Below are 16,993 nucleotides of genomic sequence, written 5' to 3'. Positions count from 1 at the left end.
TCAAAAATATCAATTTCAGAAACCTCGAGAGTAAAAACTAAAACTAAGAGGACGTTTTAATTAATAACCACAAACTTAGTTTTACTCTTTACGTCCAAAAGTCAAACATTTCTGCAAAAAAGGTTAATAAAGAAAACAGAAACACGTCAAAAACCAAATATTCAGCTCAAAATACAGGAAATAAGAATTTGCTGAAATGAACAAAAACTTACATTTCATTCTATAAAAAAAGGAAAGAAAATACTGAGTCGTTTTTAATTTCGACTTAATATTTGAGGCTAATTCATTTTAAGCAGATTTAAAGGTGAATAAATAGAAAAAAGATTGAGCCAAAAATAAAAGTTTATCATTTAAAGATGCGACAATTGTGGGAGTTTTAATTCTGCAGATTCTGAGACTCAAACTAACTTTTGATTCAAGTCCAGAAACTCACGATTCTCTCAAAACACAAAAGTATTTCAATAAAAAAAAAGAAACAAATCCAGAAATCCGGGGAAACTATTCGCTCCATAAAAGATGAACTAAAGCTTAAAGCTGCGACACGTCAAAGTTCCTCCTAAACTCAAAAAAACAGGTTTCTGATGCTTTTATTTTGAAGGTCCAACTTCCTTCAGTGTCCTGACCACTTCCTGGTTGGTCCTGGTGGTTCTGGTTCCTGGTTTCCAGTGGTTCCGGTTCCCGGTGGTTCTGGTTCTAGTTCCTGGTTTCCAGTGGTTCCTGGTGGTTCCGGGTGTCGGTGGTTTGATTCCCGGCCCCGACGGCCTCCGTGACGTTTCCAGATGAACTTTATAAAAACTAAACTAGGAACTTTATTTACAGTTTTAACATCTCTCTTATATTTACACATTTGTCCTGAAACTCAAACGTTTCCGGGTCAGAAGCTTCAGTCTCAAACTCCCAGAATGCCGCGGGGCGTCGCAGCGTCTCCAGGTCTGACGGCGTCGCGGCGGGAGACGGTTCCGGTTCTGACAGAACCGCCTCGTCCTCGACACCCGGGTCCACGGACCGTCCAGAACCGTCTGAGTGCTGAGCTCGGCCGCTAGCCGCTAGCCTCTTAGCTGCTAGCCTCCTAGCCGCTAGCCTCCTAGCCACTTAGCCTCCTAGCCGCTAGCTTCCTCCAGCTTCTCCCAAATTAAACTTTAATCGTTTCTTTACACGTTTTTCCTTTTCGGTGCAAAAGCAGCAGCAGAGGTCAAAGGTCAAAGTTCCTGTTTGATGAGTGGGGGGTTCCACTTCCTGTCCAGAGAGAGTTCCACTTCCTGTCCAGAGAGAGTTCCACTTCCTGTCCAGAGAGAGTTCCACTTCCTGTCCAGGGCCCGGCGGTGCTACTGTTTAGCCGTCTGGAAAAACGCCTGCAGAGAAGAGAATATTTGAGACAGAATTAATCATTTTTGAACGATGCAGTAATATTTATTGAAAGAGCAATGTTAGCAGTGCTACTTATAATCATTATAATCATTATAATCATCAATAATGTGCTAAACACGTCTGTAAAGATTTAGTCCCCCCCCCCCAGTCCTAGAGACGGTTTAGTCCACATAAGTTACAACAAAAAACATCCTATTTACAAAAAGCGGCAGGTCAGCCGTCTGCAAATATATGTATATATAAATGTATATCTACATATAATTATATATATATAATTATATATAATTATATATAAATCCTGCATCGTTGAAAAAGCTGCTCAATTACGATGCTGCTAAGCTAGCTTAAAGCTACAAATAGTGATGGTCACAGACGGAGAGTTGGCCGCCTCTTTAGCGAGCTAGCCCCCTCTTTAGCGAGCTAGCCCCCTCTTTAGCGAGCCTAGCCGCCCCTCCCTTTAGCGAGCTAGCCACGAGTTAGCCGCCTCTTTAGCGAGCTAGCCGCCTCTTTAGCGAGCTAGCCGCCTCTTTAGCGAGCTAGCCGCCTCTTAGCGAGCTAGCCGCCTCTTTAGCGAGCTAGCCGCCTCTTTAGCGAGCTAGCCGCCTCTTTAGCGAGCTAGCCGCTGGACCTGGCAGGTCAAGTGTTTCATCCAGTTTACAATCAGAATTTTGTAAACATCAGATGTCAAACTGATTAATTTAACTGTTGTTTTTACACGTTTCATAGTTTGTATATAAGATTCTAAATGACATAGTTAGAAGGATTTTGTGGATTTGGGTTTTAAAAGGCTTTAAAACAGGTTTTTAATTTCTGAGTCAAATGTTGCAGTTTCTGTCAATCTCAAATTAAATTATCACAATTTAATGATATATATAAAAGGCTACAATTTTTATTCCTTCTCCCCCCTGGAATTATTCTCTAAAATTTTACTGTTTATTGTCCCAAACAACCATGAAATGGGATTTTCGCCCCCGAGTGGCGTGGAGGGGAATAGCAGCGCCGGCGGCGTGTTGGGGGGGATGGAGGAGGTGATGGAGGAGAAAATGGCCCCGTCGTGGTTCCTACCTTGACGTAGCTCTTCAGCACCTTGACGTCCGGCTGCTGCAGAACCGAACAAAGTTCCTGCAGAACAGGGAGGTCGTTACTAGATGGAGCCCCGCCCACTCTGATGGAGCCCCGCCCACTCTGATGGAGCCCCGCCCACTCTGATGGAGCCCCGCCCACTGGACCGAAGCCCCGCCCACCACGCTGGAGCCCCGCCCACCCGACTTATACTTTACATTTATACAAGTTGGGGCACTAAAACATTCAAACCTCAGATTTGACTGGAAGAACTGGAAGAACAAACCTGATCTTTTATCTTGTGAACAAACTTCAACTCTGATAAACTACTTTAGTACTTTAACTTGGTTTTTAAGATGTTTAAGTTGGTTTTTATCAAACGTACAAGAGTACCATATTTTCGCGACCATTAGGCGCATTTTATAAACGTCTTATTTGACGCAGTGGCCGAATGTGTGTTGTCGGTGGCTCTCACCGTCACCGCGGCTCCCTTGGGAGGCGGGCCCTGCCCGGGGGGCGGGGAGGGAGGTGGGCCTGCCCGGGGGGGCGGGGAGGGAGGTGGGCCTGCCCGGGGGGCGGGGAGGGAGGTGGGCCTGCCCGGGGGGGCGGGGAGGGAGGTGGGCCTGCCCGGGGGGCGGGGAGGGAGGTGGGCCTGCCCGGGGGGGCGGGGAGGGAGGTGGGCCTGCCCGGGGGGCGGGGAGGGAGGTGGGCCTGCCCGGGGGGGCGGGGAGGGAGGTGGGCCTGCCCGGGGGGGCGGGGAGGGAGGTGGGCCTGCCCGGGGGGGCGGGGAGGGAGGTGGGCCTGCCCGGGGGGCGGGGAGGGAGGTGGGCCTGCCCGGGGGGCGGGGAGGTGGGCCTGCCCGGCGGGGCGGGGAAGTGGGCCTGCCCGGCGGGGCGGGGAGGTGGGCCTGCCCGGCGGGGAGGGGAGGTGGGCCTGCCCGTCGGCGGCTCCGTCATTTACTGTTGTGCTCGGCTAACACACTAGGATGGATGGACTGATAGAAACCACAGTTTCACAAAGAGTGGAAGCGCCAGGCAAGTTACGCCAAAGTCTGGGATGGATTGTAGATTGTAGATGCTAACGTGGGCTAACGTGTCTGCTGTTCGAGCTTTCGCAAAAGCCGGCATCATTTCCGAGGAGCCGCACGGCACGGAAAGAGACTCTGACAGCGAAGAAAGTGGAACTGTTGTCCGACTCGGCCCGTCAGGCTGAGACCGGAGCTTGATCGCCCTGAGACCAGGAGAGCTGCTCAACGCGGCCAGAGAGCCGCTCAGCGCGGCCACAGAGCCGCTCGGCGCGGCCAGAGAGCCGCTCGGCGCGACCAGAGAGCCGCTCGGCGCGACCAGAGAGCCGCTCGGCGCGGCCACAGAGCCGCTCGGCGCGGCCACAGAGCCGCTCGGCGCGGCCACAGAGCCGCTCAGCGCGGCCAGAGAGCCGCTCAGCGCGGCCACAGAGCCGCTCAGCGCGGCCAGAGAGCCGCTCAGCGCGGCCAGAGAGCCGCTCAGCGCGGCCACAGAGCCGCTCAGCGCGGCCACAGAGCCGCTCAGCGCGGCCACAGAGCCGCTCACCGCGGCCAGAGAGCTGCACGGCTCATGCCCGTCGCCCAGCTAGTGTTAAAATGTTAGTACTTTATAATAAAGACTTAAATAAAGCACAATCAAACTCAGTTTTGCTCCCGCTCTATTTTAAAATACACTTGTATGCTCGTGTGTGTGTTGTAAGGGGGCGCCTTTTCCTACGGTGCACCGCGTGGTCGCGATTTTACGGTAGAAAAATGTAGACACAAACGTTAATGAAAACCTCAGATAACTGAACTGAACTGAAATACCCATGATGCACCAGTGTGGGAGTGAGGTGTTTACCTGGGAGATCTCCGGAGAAACCTGCAGCGACGGCAGGTAATCCTGCTGGAGGAACTGGATGAACTCCGGACCCTGGAGAGAAACACAGGTCTGAGACCAGCGGTAACCACGGTAACAGATGGTAACCACGGTAACAGATGGTAACCACGGTAACAGATGGTAACCACGGTAACAGATGGTAACTGACGTAACGACAGTAACCAACGGTAATCAGAATCAGAATCAGAAAAAGCTTTATTTTCAAGTCAGACATAAATCAGACGAGAGAACTTGACTCCGGTTCACATTAATACGGACGCAGTTTTTCGAGGAAGGATGACACTGGGATGGAGGAGGAGGGAGAAAAAGGATCTTCACACTGTGTATTAATACCTAGTGTCAAGGTGCAAAAAAACACCTCAGCACAGAAAAGCAACATACACACAACAAAACAACATCATAACTTGCATGGGTGTGGGGGGGGGGGGGGGGGGGGGGGGGGGAAGTCGGGGGGGGATCCCGGCACAGTTCATCCAAGTGAGGGCCGCGGCCTTCGTGGCGCTCGAACCCGGCGACCGTGTCAGGGGGGCTGATAAGAGGGGGGCCAGGGAGGGCGTTGAGATGGGGGGGGGGGGGGTGTGGTTATCAGCTGTGCTCTCAGCCAAATGTCCTTGATGTTATCAGACGGCTCGGTCAGTTCTGAAAACAGGTCCACAGGTGTTCCTGAGAGGGGAGGGTTAGTGGGGGCAGAGTCGCTAGTTTACATTCCACCAGGAAGATTGTGACTGGAGCAGTCGGCCAAAAACCGCCCTGTCAAGGTCAGATTATAGAATCAACAATTATATTGCAAAGAAAACAGACAGACTCAGTAATTTTCCGTCTGCCTTCAGTCTCTGGTTCATCAATGGCGACTTCAATCAGACGAATTTGTGGTCAATTTCCGCCAAGCCGAGCTTCCAACTTCTCCAAGGTCTTATCCATCTTGCCAATGAGCTCAAAGACGCCGCCAGCCTGCGATTCTGTTCAAGAATCACATCCAGCTTACGGCTTTGCTCCCCCAGCGTTAAAGTCTGAGTGTTGGTCCAGAGCTGATCCCCTCAGCCACGTCCAAAGATTTGGTAAATTGTGCTGAGAGACCAGTTAATCAATTCCATGATTGTAGAGTTTGGGAGGAGAGAAAAGGAGAGACTCTGAAGACGAGACAGGACAAAAGCAGCAGCAGGGCAGATAGATAAGGGAGAGGAGCAGAAAAGTGTCCGCCTTCGCCGAGAGCCGGAAGAAGACGACAGTAACCAACGGTAACGACGGTAACCAACGGTAACGACAGTAACCAACGGTAACGACAGTAACCAACGGTAACCAGTGAGCGTAACCGACAGTAACCAACGGTAACGATGACGGAGCTCCAGTTTCTCACCCGTTTGAGATGAATCATCTTCAGCGTCAGCGAACACTCCGACAGCGTCTGCAGAGAGAGGTGAAGCTCGTTAGCTAGAACCAGAACCACGACCCGGGACTCATCAGTACCGGGACTCACCAGGACCGTCTGGGCGTCCGACAGGTCAAAGGTCGGCTTGAGCGGAGCCAGGAAACAGGCGGGGACGATGTGTTTGTAGATGAAGTCGGGGAATCCGACCAGGCCGTCCTTCCCTCCTGCAGGGAGACCAGAGTTAGCTGACACGCTAACACGCTAACAGGACTAGAGATGCACCGACTGAATGATTGAAATCTTTATTTCGAGCATATTAATTATAAATAAAAAATAAAAACAATTACACAAAACATCAGAAGAGAATACAAATAAACAGTCATTAAACAAAATCAAAGGGTGAAGGAAGAAAAAATAAGTTTTGTGTCCTGAAATGTCCGTCATTCTCAAAACAGTCATATCAGCTATGCACCTGTTGTTTATTGTAACTGTGAGAGAAGCGCTTGGTTCACACGGGAAGCTCAGTCCCGTGTGGGCCGGGCCTTAGCGTGAGAACTGGCAGGCGGGGGTTGAAGGGGCAACCCCTTCCGCGAGAAAGGTATAAGGACGGGGGGTAGCCGGAAGTCCAGGGAGAGTCTGCTGTGGGTCTAGTGCACGACGCCCAGCCGGGGTTGATGGCTGCTCTGCCTGGACTGTCCGGCTCTCCCAGTCCTTCTGTGTTAAGGTGAGAGTTTAGGCCAAGCCCCTTTGTGATTGTATGTTGCTCTGTCTGGGATGACTTGACACAGAGTTATCCTAGCAAAGGGCAGTTGTGTGTGAGTCTTTGGTTTGCACTGCTTGCTTGCTAATAAATGTATTCATTATAGCGAAAGCGAGTGTGTGTCTGATTCATTTTTGCACAGCCGACCGCTCTCGAACCAGAGATTTCTCCCAAAACAAAGGGAAATAAACCTTCATGCCTGAAAAGGAGAAGGAGGAAGTAAAAACTTATGAGGTCCTAACGCTGGTTTCTATTTCAATTTTGCTTGAATACAAAATAAAAATAAATAAATAAATAAATATAACAGCAAGCTTTACTTTATCAGGACTTTGAGGATTTTGATGATCAGAATTTTGAGGATCAGGTTTTTGAGGATCAGGATTTTGAGGATTTTGAGGATCAGGATTTTGAGGTTTTTGAGGATCAGGTTTTTGATGATCAGGATTTTGAGGTTTTTGAGGATCAGGATTTTGAGGATCAGGATTTTGATGATCAGGATTTTGAGGTTTTTGAGGATCAGGTTTTTGAGGATCAGGATTTTGAGGATCAGGATTTTGATGATCAGGATTTTGAGGTTTTTGAGGATCAGGATTTTGAGGTTTTTGAGGATCAGGATTTTGATGATCAGGATTTTGAGGTTTTTGAGGATCAGGATTTTGAGGTTTTTGAGGATCAGGATTTTGAGGTTTTTGAGGATCAGGATTTTGAGGATCAGGATTTTGAGGATTTTGAGGATCAGGATTTTGAGGATCAGGATTTTGAGGATTTTGAGGATCAGGATTTTGAGGATTTTGAGGATCAGGATTTTGAGGATCAGGATTTTGAGGATCAGGATTTTGAGGATCAGGATTTTGAGGATCAGGATTTTGAGGATTTTGAGGATCAGGATTTTGAGGATTTTGATGATCAGGATTTTGAGGATTAGGATTTTGAGGATTTTGAGGATCAGGATTTTGAGGATCAGGATTTTGAGGATCAGGATTTTTGGATCAGGATTTTGAGGCCGATCAGTGATCTCCAAAACCAGTTTCCAAAATTGTACTTCAACATTAATCTCGAGGCCGATACCGATCAGTTACTGATCAATCAATGCATCTCTACTCAGAACCGGGCCTGCGGGTCCTGGTTCTGGTTCTGGTCCAGACTCACCCCACAGCTCCACCAGCTTGGACAGGATGATGAAGCAGGTCTTCTGGGCCACCGGGTCGGGGAAATCCACAGCTCCCTGGATGATGGTGAACAGAACCCTCTCAATGTTCTCCGGGCCTGCAGACGGGTCAGAGGAACCAGGTCAGAACCACCGGGTCAGAACCCCCGGGTCAGAACAGGGTTTAGCACGATACAATGTTACTTAATTGTGAAAAAAGCGGAAAAAATAATTACTAGTATAAATATTCCCGTAGATATTTTACCCCAGCGATAAAGTGCTTGAAGATTTAGAAAGTGCTTGAATTTGACCTTGAAACATGTGTAGGAACCCTGGACTGGTTTTATTTCTCCTTGTAATTACTAAACTATACAGTCTGATCCCACACTGCAAAAACTCAAAATCTTAAGAATATTTGTCTTATTTCTAGTTAAAATGTCTCATTTTAGTAAAAAAAAGATCTCATTACACTTAAAACAAGAGTAATCACTGAAAAAAACAACAATTTTCACTTGAAATAAGTAGAAAAATCTGCCAGTGGAACAAGATTTTTTTGCTTGTAATGAGAAGATAAATCTGGTTCCACTGGCAGATTTTTCTATTTATTTCAAGTGAAAATTTACTTGAAACAGGTGAAAATGGTCAAATAAGTTATTTTTCTGGTAATGAATCTTGTTTTAAGTGTAATGAGATTTTGTGACTAAAAATGAGACATTTTAACTAGAAATAAGACAAATATTCCTGGTAAGATTTGGAGTTTTTTGAAGTGCAATTTAGTGAAAGAGAGTTATAATTTCAAGCACTTAAACTAAAATTCAAGCACTTTTCAGGACTTGAAAACACAACATTGAAATTCAAGCACTTTCAAGGATTTCAAGCCCCGTAGGAACCCGGACAGAGGCACCAGTCACATGACCACCGACGCCGGCGCCTAGCCCCGCCCCTCCTCCCAGCCCCCTCAGGCCCCGCCCCTCCTCTAGCCCCGCCCCCTCTCACCATGATTGGCCCCGCCCCCTTACCCTGATTGGCCAGCACCTCGTCCATGCCACTCCCCGTCACCGCCTGGATGAAACTGAAGTAGCTCCGTCGCAGCATCTGCTTCTCCAGCGCCGCCGTCTGGTCGTTTTCCTCGGCCGGCCGGGCCAGAACCTCGAAGATGGACCGGACCAGCGGCATGAAGACCTGCTGCAGGAACGGGGACACCTGGGCCTGGAACAGAACCAGAACCAGAAATCAGAACCAGAACCAGAACCAGACACACACATGAAGACCTGCTGCAGGAACGGGGACACCTGGGCCTGTAGAACCAGAACCAGAATCAGAACCAGAACCAAACATGAAGACCTGCTGCAGGAACGGGGACACCTGGGCCTGGAACAGAACCAGAACCAGAACCAGAACTAGAACCAGACACACACATGAAGACCTGCTGCAGGAACGGGGACACCTGGGCCTGGAACAGAACCAGAACCAGAACCATGAGAACCAGAAACACACATGAAGACCTGCTGCAGGAACGGGGACACCTGGGCCTGTAGAACCAGAACCAGAATCAGAACCAGAACCAGAACCAGAACCAGACACACACATGAAGACCTGCTGCAGGAACGGGGACACCTGGGCCTGTAGAACCAGAACCATGAGAACCAGAACCAGACACACACACACGTTCACATTTAATCAAAAAAAAAAGTTGCTTAAAAAAAATAAAATATTTTCAATAAAAAATAAATAAATTTAATCAAAGAAAAACAGTGTTCAAATGCATTTTTTGATAACACTTTTTTTCTTTGATTGAAATAAATTTTTTTGATCGAAGTGAGTTTTTTTTAAATTGAATATACATTTGATTATCAAGATTTGATCCGATTCTATTCTGATATTGATTTGTGTTTGTGTTATTAAAACAGTTTTTTCAGCTGTTGCATGAATGATATGACTGTAGTTCTGCAACATATTAATACTAGTATTATATTGAGATTCAACAGCAAGTATTGCAGCTAATGATGCTGTAAGGACCAATCAGCTCCCAGAATGGAAGGACCAATCAGCTCCCAGAATGGAAGTAGAATCGAAACTCTACAATCATGGAATTGATTAACTGGTCTCTCAGCACAATTGACCAAATTTTTGCGACGAGAAGTCAGGGAGTAAGGGAGCCCTCCTGCCCCGATGGGACATTTTTTGCTGGATACACAATGGATTCCTGGAAACATTGGAAACCGTTGTGTTTGGTGATTCTGTCTGTCGAGGACGTTGAAGATGCTTCATAATTGGATTTATGATAGCAGGATTTCTCCTGATCGGAGGAGGGGGATTCCTGGTCTACCGACAAAAGCGTAAGTCATCGGCAGCTGTTCTGGCTCTTTCAGAGCTGCCGGACGTGGCTGAAGGATCAAGCAAGGTGATCTACACTCAGACTTTAACGCTGGGGGAGCAAAGCCGTAAGCTGGATGTGATTCTTGAACAGAATCTCAGGCTGGCGGCGTCTTTGAGCTCATTGGCAAGATGGAGAAAACCCTGGAGAAGTTGGAAGCTCGGCTTGGCGGGAATTGATCACAAATTCGTCTGATTGGAGTCGCCATTGATGAACCAGAGACTGAAGGCAGACGGAAAATTACTGAGTCTGCCTGTTTTTGCAATATAATTGTTGATTCTATAATCTGACCTTGACAGGGCGGTTTGGCCGATCGCTCTGGTCACAATCTCCCTGGTGGAATGTAAACAAGGTGGCTCTGCCCCCACTAGCCCTCCCCTCTCAGGAACATCTGTGGACCTGTTTCAGAACTGACCGAGCCGTCTGATAACATCAAGGACACATTGGCTGAGAGCAGCACTGGGCGAAGTTCACAGACTTACCGCTACACACACCTCCCTCAACTCAACGCCTTCCCGGCCCCCCCTCTTATCAGCCCCCCCCAACACAGTCTCCGGTCTCGCGGCGCTCACCTGGATGTGCTGTGCCGGGACCCGGGATCAATCAAAAGTAGAAAACTTTTAGCACACCGGATATGCAGAAAGGTGCGTCGGAGGAGGAAAGCTGCAGCCAAACTTTCTCACCGTACTCGTGTTTATTGGGCCAACGTTTCGGTCATAGACCTTTTTCAAGGCATCAAACTGATCGGACAGAGAGCTTGTCTATTATTGGCTGGTGGGACTGTGTGGTCCAATCAGGCGCCGCCACATCATCATTCATAACAAACACCTGAGCACCTCCAAACAAGGTCACATACCGAAGTACAGTCAGTAGGGATCACCAAAACCCAGGGAAAAAGAGACAACACCCACAATGTGCATGCATCAAATACATCAATCAATGACCATCGAATCCAAAGGTATAATCATTAGAAAGGGAGGATGATTATACCTGTACAGTGTCAATCTTAGGTAGCAATCGATTTAAAATATTTACAATGAGGGAAGAGAGTCACACAGCAATATCACATCTAAGTGTTCTGATCTCATACAGTAAAAAAAATAGGGAGGATGAATATACTGTAAAAACACAAAGTACATCATAACTTATCATAAAGAGAACATCTTAGAATAAGTCCAGTCTCCTAATCCACCCATTCCCTAGAGAAAGGAAGGCAAAGGAGAACTGGTCAAACTGAAAAAGGTCTATGACCGAAACGTTGGCCCAATAAACACGAGTATGGTGAGAAGAAGGTGTGCGGGACTTTTCTTTTTAATTATTCAATCAAAAAATATATTTTCAATTAAAAAAAAATACTTCAATCAATCAAAGAAAAAAGAATATTTGAGACTCAAAAGATTTGAACACTGTTTTTCTTTGATTGGAAATTTTTTCTTTGATAAAAGTGAAGTTTTTTTGTTGATTGAAGTCAGTGTTGTTTTGTGTTTGGGCCGTGTTATTATGGGTAGGACATTTGTGTCTTTATCATTTAATCAAAAAAGAAGTTGCTTCAAACAAAATTAAATATTTTCAATAAAAAAAAACTTTTTCATTCAAAGAAAAACAGTGTTCAAATGCATTTTTTTGAGTCTCAAATATTTTTTTGCAAACACTTTTTCTCTTTTTTGATTGAAGTGAATTTTTTTTAAATTGAAAATATATTTTTTGATTGATTAAGAAACAAATCTAGTTTTAGTTTTAGTCAGTTTTAGTTTATTTATTTATTTATTTTTTTTTATATTAATTATTATTTATTTTTTTGAATGTAGACAATTTATGCAATTATAACTGAAAACTAATGTTTTCATACTTATTTAACATATTTAAAAAGGAAAAACATGGTACTAGTTATTCTAGTGTCCAACAAAACATTACTTTTTTGGGCATAAACAAAAAAGTTATTTGTATGAAATAAGTAATTAAGAAATAAATAACTCAAATACGCCTTTCAATATCCATTTAAAGTGCAAAAAAAGAGAAATTGCAACAGCTCATGCAGTAAACAAATCATTTTAGCTTATCCGATTCATTCTGTCACCAGACACAGCTGGACATGAAGCCCCTGCATTTTTCAGCTTGTCATGACAAACCGTGTCCGAATATAGATATTATGAACTGCATTGAACTAATTTAACATTTTGAAATTTAAGCTGAAGTATCCAGAGCGTGAACACTGGTTGTGCGTGTGTCCGGTACCTTGAACTTGGCGGTGATCTGGGCGATCAGAGGGATAAACTCCTGCAGGTCTTTGGCCTCACAATCCTTCAGCATGTGCTCGGAGGCGGCGGGGACGAAGGGCAGCACGTCTTCCTCCAGACAGATGATCATGCGGTGCAGGAAGGAGCGCACGGCGCTGCGTAGCGCGGCGCGCTGCACCGGGCAGCTCAGCGCCGGCAGGAACGTGTGCAGGCAGTCGCGGTAAACCTCGCCGCAGCCGCACTGCTTCACCGTCTGCTTGTTGCTGAACGCCTTGCTGGTCCGGCTGGAGACAGGGGGGGGGGGTTAGCCGTTAGCCGTTAGCCTCCGCAGACAATCAGCATCAACCACTCATACCGTGTCATAAAGCAATTCCATTGCTTTATTTTCTATTGGACTGTCCTAACTGGACGCAGCGCGACATTTTGAGCTGGACTTTTGTCGGACCATTCGATATCAATTCAATTAGATAGATTCAAAACTATATAGATTCTTAAGATTCACAATCGATTATCACAATTTGATTCGTTTCGATCTGATATCAATTCGATTTGATTCTGATTCTTAAGATTCAGAATCGATAATCACGATTTGACTCGATCAGATATCGATTTGATTCAGAATCGATGATGACGATTTGATTCGATCCGATATCGATTTGATTCGATAGATTCTTAAGATTCAGAATTGATTAACACGATTTGAGTCGATATCGATTCGATTCTGATTCTTAAGATTCAGAATCAATTTTCACGATTTGATATAGATTTGATTAGATATCGATTCGATCCTATATATTGATTTGATATCGATTCGATAATGATTCTTAATATTCAGAATCAATTATCACAATTTGATTTGATATCGATTTGATTCAGAATCAATGATCACGACTTGATTCAATTTGATTCTGATACATAAGATTCAGAATCGAAATAACAACAAATAACATTTGTCGGACGCCCTGCTTCTATTTTCTTCCTGCGTTGAAAGCCGGTTGATGAACCAGAGACTAAAGGCAGACGGAAAAGGAGTCTGTCTGTTTGCAATATAATTGTTGATTCTATAATCTGACCTTGGCAGAGCGGTTAGGCCGATCGCTCTGGTCACAATCTTCCTGGTGGAATGTAAACAAAGGGTGCGTCCCAATACTCCCCCTCGCCCTCCTTTTCTTCCCTAACCCTAACTTTTGCGCGTTCCCGTGAAGGTAGTGGTGTCCCAATTCCTCTTTTCACCTAGGGGGAGGGGGCATAACGAGGGCTAGGGGCTGAGAATAGCCCCTTCAAATCGAGGGATTTCAGATGCTGACTTGGCGAGCGAGGGGGTATGAAAAAAAGAGGCTCTGCGTCGATTTGACTCGCCGACCGAAGGCAAACAGGCAGACTGGTCTCAGAGAAATAGAGAGAAATAATCCTGTGACTCGTCAGATTTGTTTTGGATGTTTCTGATATAATAGTCTTCAGAAACCACAAAGTAATCCAGCTGTTATCTGGGTAATTTACACACTTTCAGATAAAGTTGCGGAAGATCACGCCAGAATAAAGGGATTTATGGTTCCGCGTTACACCAACGCAGAGCCTACGGCGGAGGTTACGCAACCTACGCCGTAGGCTCTGCGTCGATTTAACGCGGACCCAAGCTCCGGACCCGGCAGACAGAAATCTCTAAATTTCGGAGCAAATTTCTTAACAGGCGTAGCTACAACTGTTAGATTTCATCTATTAAACCAACATATTCCTAAATGATTTATTTCAGCCGGCGTGATTCTCAACAGAGCTGCGTCCCGGGAGAGAGTGTCTCTCCCGGGGCTGACGGAGCAGCCTGACCCGGCGGAAACGTCTCTTCTCGGGCTGTGAGCTGAGGCTGCTCCCCGGGGCCGGCGGCTCTTCTCATCTCCGAAAACATCGGGTCAAATTTCTTAACAGGCGTTATTTGGATAAACTGAGCCCCGGTTGGGGATCTTAAGGTTACCATTATACCTGAAAAAATATTAAAACTTAATAAAGTGCCATATTAACAGCGCTACAGCTGAAATTAAAACAGCTTTTGGCTCTCAGCTTCCTGATCAGGGAAGGGATGAAAACGAGGGGTAGGGGGAGAATTGGGACAGGCACCTGGGCCAAGTGCCCTAGATCTCAAGTGCCCTAAAATCTCCCCCTTCTTTTTTAGGGCTTAGGGAAGAAAAGAAGTGCGAGTGGAGAAAAGAAGGGCGAGTGAAGGAGAATTGGGATTGGGCCAAAGTGACTCTGCCCCCACTAACCCTCCCCTCTCAGGAACATCTGTGGACCTGTTTCAGAACTGACGAGCCGTCTGATAACATCAAGGACATTGGCTGAGGAGCAGCTCTGAGTAAAGTTCACGGACTTACCGCTCACTCACATACACTTACTGATAACCACCTCCCTCAACTCAACGCCTTCCTCGGCCCCCGCTCTTATCAGCCCCCCCAACGCAGTCTCCGAGTTTCGAGCGCCACGAAGCCAGAGCTAATCTCACCTGGCGAAGCCGACGGCGTGGCTCAGGCAGTCGGCCAGCGCCGTCTGTCTGTCCTCGTCCGTCTCCCGGGGCAGCTTGGCTAACAGCAGGCGGAAGGCGTCCATGAGCGGCGTTAGCAGGCTGCGCATCAACGCCTGCTTCCTGTCCGACGGGCTGTCGCCACTGACGATCAGAACCCCGGCCGCCTCGAACATGAAGAGCTGGTCGTCACTGGTGAGGAGGGCGGGGAAACACCCGTTCTCCTGGAGAAATATACATATACACATTATATATGTATATACATATATATATACATATATACACACACTCTGGTTAGGAGGGCAGGGAAGCAACCGTTCTCCTGGAGAAATATACATATATATACACACATATAAATATATATATATATATATATATATATATATATATATATATATATATACATACATATATACACACACACACTGGTGAGGAGGGCGGGGAAACACCCATTCTCCTGGAGAGATATACATTATACACATTATATACATATACATATATATATATATATATATATATATATATATGTATAGAGCTGGGAAACCGTTCTCCTGGAGAGTGTGGGGGGGGGGTGAGTGACAGAGTGTGTGTGTGTGTATATATATATATATATATATTTATATATATGTATATATATATATATATATATATATATATATATATATATTTATTTTTTTTAGTATTGTTGTAAGTTTTTACTTCTTCCTACTTCTTTTTGAGCGTGTTAATTATGATGGATGCATGTTTTAATTTATTAATATTTTTGTTTTCTTATTTACATTGCCCTATTGTATCTGTAGGAATTTTTATTTTTATTTTTTTGATGAAATTATTTCCTTTTTTTCCCCTAAACGTGCCCCAAAAGACACCAAATTCTGCACCAAATTCTGCACCAAGACAGGCCTGGTGATAAATGTGATATTTAATGGTTTGTATTAATGGGCGTGGCCTAACGGCTCAACAGCGCCCCCTAGAAAATGTATACATTATACATTATCAAGCCCGTGGCCCCAGGTTGACAGAAAAACGAAATTTGCTACACGTGTACGACATGTCAAGACGCACCAAAAAGTCTCTTGGACCAAAACCCGAACACAAACAGGAAGTCGGCCATCTTGAATCAAATGACTGATTGTTCACTATTGTCACACGTCATTTTTGAACGAACTAGTCCTCGGGATTTTATCACGACTTCAAATTCGCTCAGAATCATCTTCAGACATTGGAGATGAAGTTATCAAAATCGTGAGTTTTGGTGAAATGGCGTGGCCGTGGCACCGCGTCAAACTTCAAAGTTAAACAGGAAGTGATACTACTCGCTGATTGGTCCATATTTGATTGTCACTATTTTCTGCCATAACTTTTGAATGGTTTGACATAGAGACTCGTGGGTGGTGTCAACGGACTTAGTTTTTAGTCCTTGACCATAATTGGTGCAAATTAGCACCGCCCCTTCATCTGATTGGTCCATATTTGATAGTTCCTACTTTCTGCCATAACTTTTGAATGGTTTGATATAAAGAGTCATGGTGGTGTCATCGGACTCGGTTTTGAGTCCTTGACTTTTATTGGTGAAAATTGCACACGCGAGGGCCCGTTCATCGCTGCTTGCAGCTTTAATTATTATTATTATTGTTTTGTTTTATAGGGGATCAGAACTCACCGGCGGCGCCAGCTCCAGCAGGTCCTGGACTCGGGTCAGGATGTCCTCGATGAACGCCGTCATGTGTTTGCTAAGACAGGAAGTTATAGAGTTAGTGAGGGGCGGAGCCTATGAGGGGCGGGGCCAGCGAGGGGCCGGGACCTCAGAGAGGGGGCGGGACTCACTGCAGCGTCTTGACAAAGCGGGAGAACAGGTAGGACACTCTGCTGCGAACCTTCGGACTGCTGTGTCTCAGACCCCTCTGGTCCAGGAACGCCATCTGTTGGAGGACATGTTACCCATGATGCAACGCTGCACATCAAAGTTGCACATCAACACCCATGATGCAACGCTGCACATCAACACCCGATCCCAACCTGTTGGACCAGAACCGGATTCTGGATCCAGATCAGAGCTGGTTGAAGCTAAAGTTGCTTTCATCAAGGAAAATTATGACTAAATATCGTCGTCAACGAACCTTTATCACCTGAGGAAAATGAGACGCAACGAATATGCTGGTCATGTGACGATAACGATAATTAAATATAGAATGCAATATCGTAGAGGAATAAAAACCAGAGTAAAACGTAGATTACAAAATAAAAAAAGGCTCCTAAT

General features: G+C 45.8%; 1 protein-coding gene across 1 annotated transcript in view; it reads right to left on the bottom strand.

Annotated features, from left to right (window-relative positions):
- Positions 1 to 1,099: 1,099 nt before the first annotated feature.
- xpot (exportin, tRNA (nuclear export receptor for tRNAs)) overlaps positions 1,100 to 16,993 on the bottom strand; it is a 43,724-nt gene continuing 27,830 nt past the window's right edge. Inside the window, exons 15-25 of the mRNA XM_061715105.1 lie at positions 16,561 to 16,655; positions 16,397 to 16,466; positions 14,716 to 14,957; positions 12,220 to 12,505; positions 8,627 to 8,816; positions 7,610 to 7,726; positions 5,809 to 5,924; positions 5,689 to 5,736; positions 4,293 to 4,364; positions 2,434 to 2,490; positions 1,100 to 1,352 (exon numbers count right to left, since the gene is read on the bottom strand). Coding sequence (XP_061571089.1) covers positions 1,326 to 1,352; positions 2,434 to 2,490; positions 4,293 to 4,364; positions 5,689 to 5,736; positions 5,809 to 5,924; positions 7,610 to 7,726; positions 8,627 to 8,816; positions 12,220 to 12,505; positions 14,716 to 14,957; positions 16,397 to 16,466; positions 16,561 to 16,655 — 1,320 coding nt within the window. The 3' untranslated portion in view covers positions 1,100 to 1,325. The remainder of the gene's footprint in view (positions 1,353 to 2,433; positions 2,491 to 4,292; positions 4,365 to 5,688; positions 5,737 to 5,808; positions 5,925 to 7,609; positions 7,727 to 8,626; positions 8,817 to 12,219; positions 12,506 to 14,715; positions 14,958 to 16,396; positions 16,467 to 16,560; positions 16,656 to 16,993) is intronic.

Source organism: Cololabis saira, chromosome 23 (assembly GCF_033807715.1).
Source record: "Cololabis saira isolate AMF1-May2022 chromosome 23, fColSai1.1, whole genome shotgun sequence".
NCBI lineage: Eukaryota > Metazoa > Chordata > Actinopteri > Beloniformes > Belonidae > Cololabis > Cololabis saira.
This window is presented reverse-complemented; position numbering and strand designations above follow the sequence as displayed.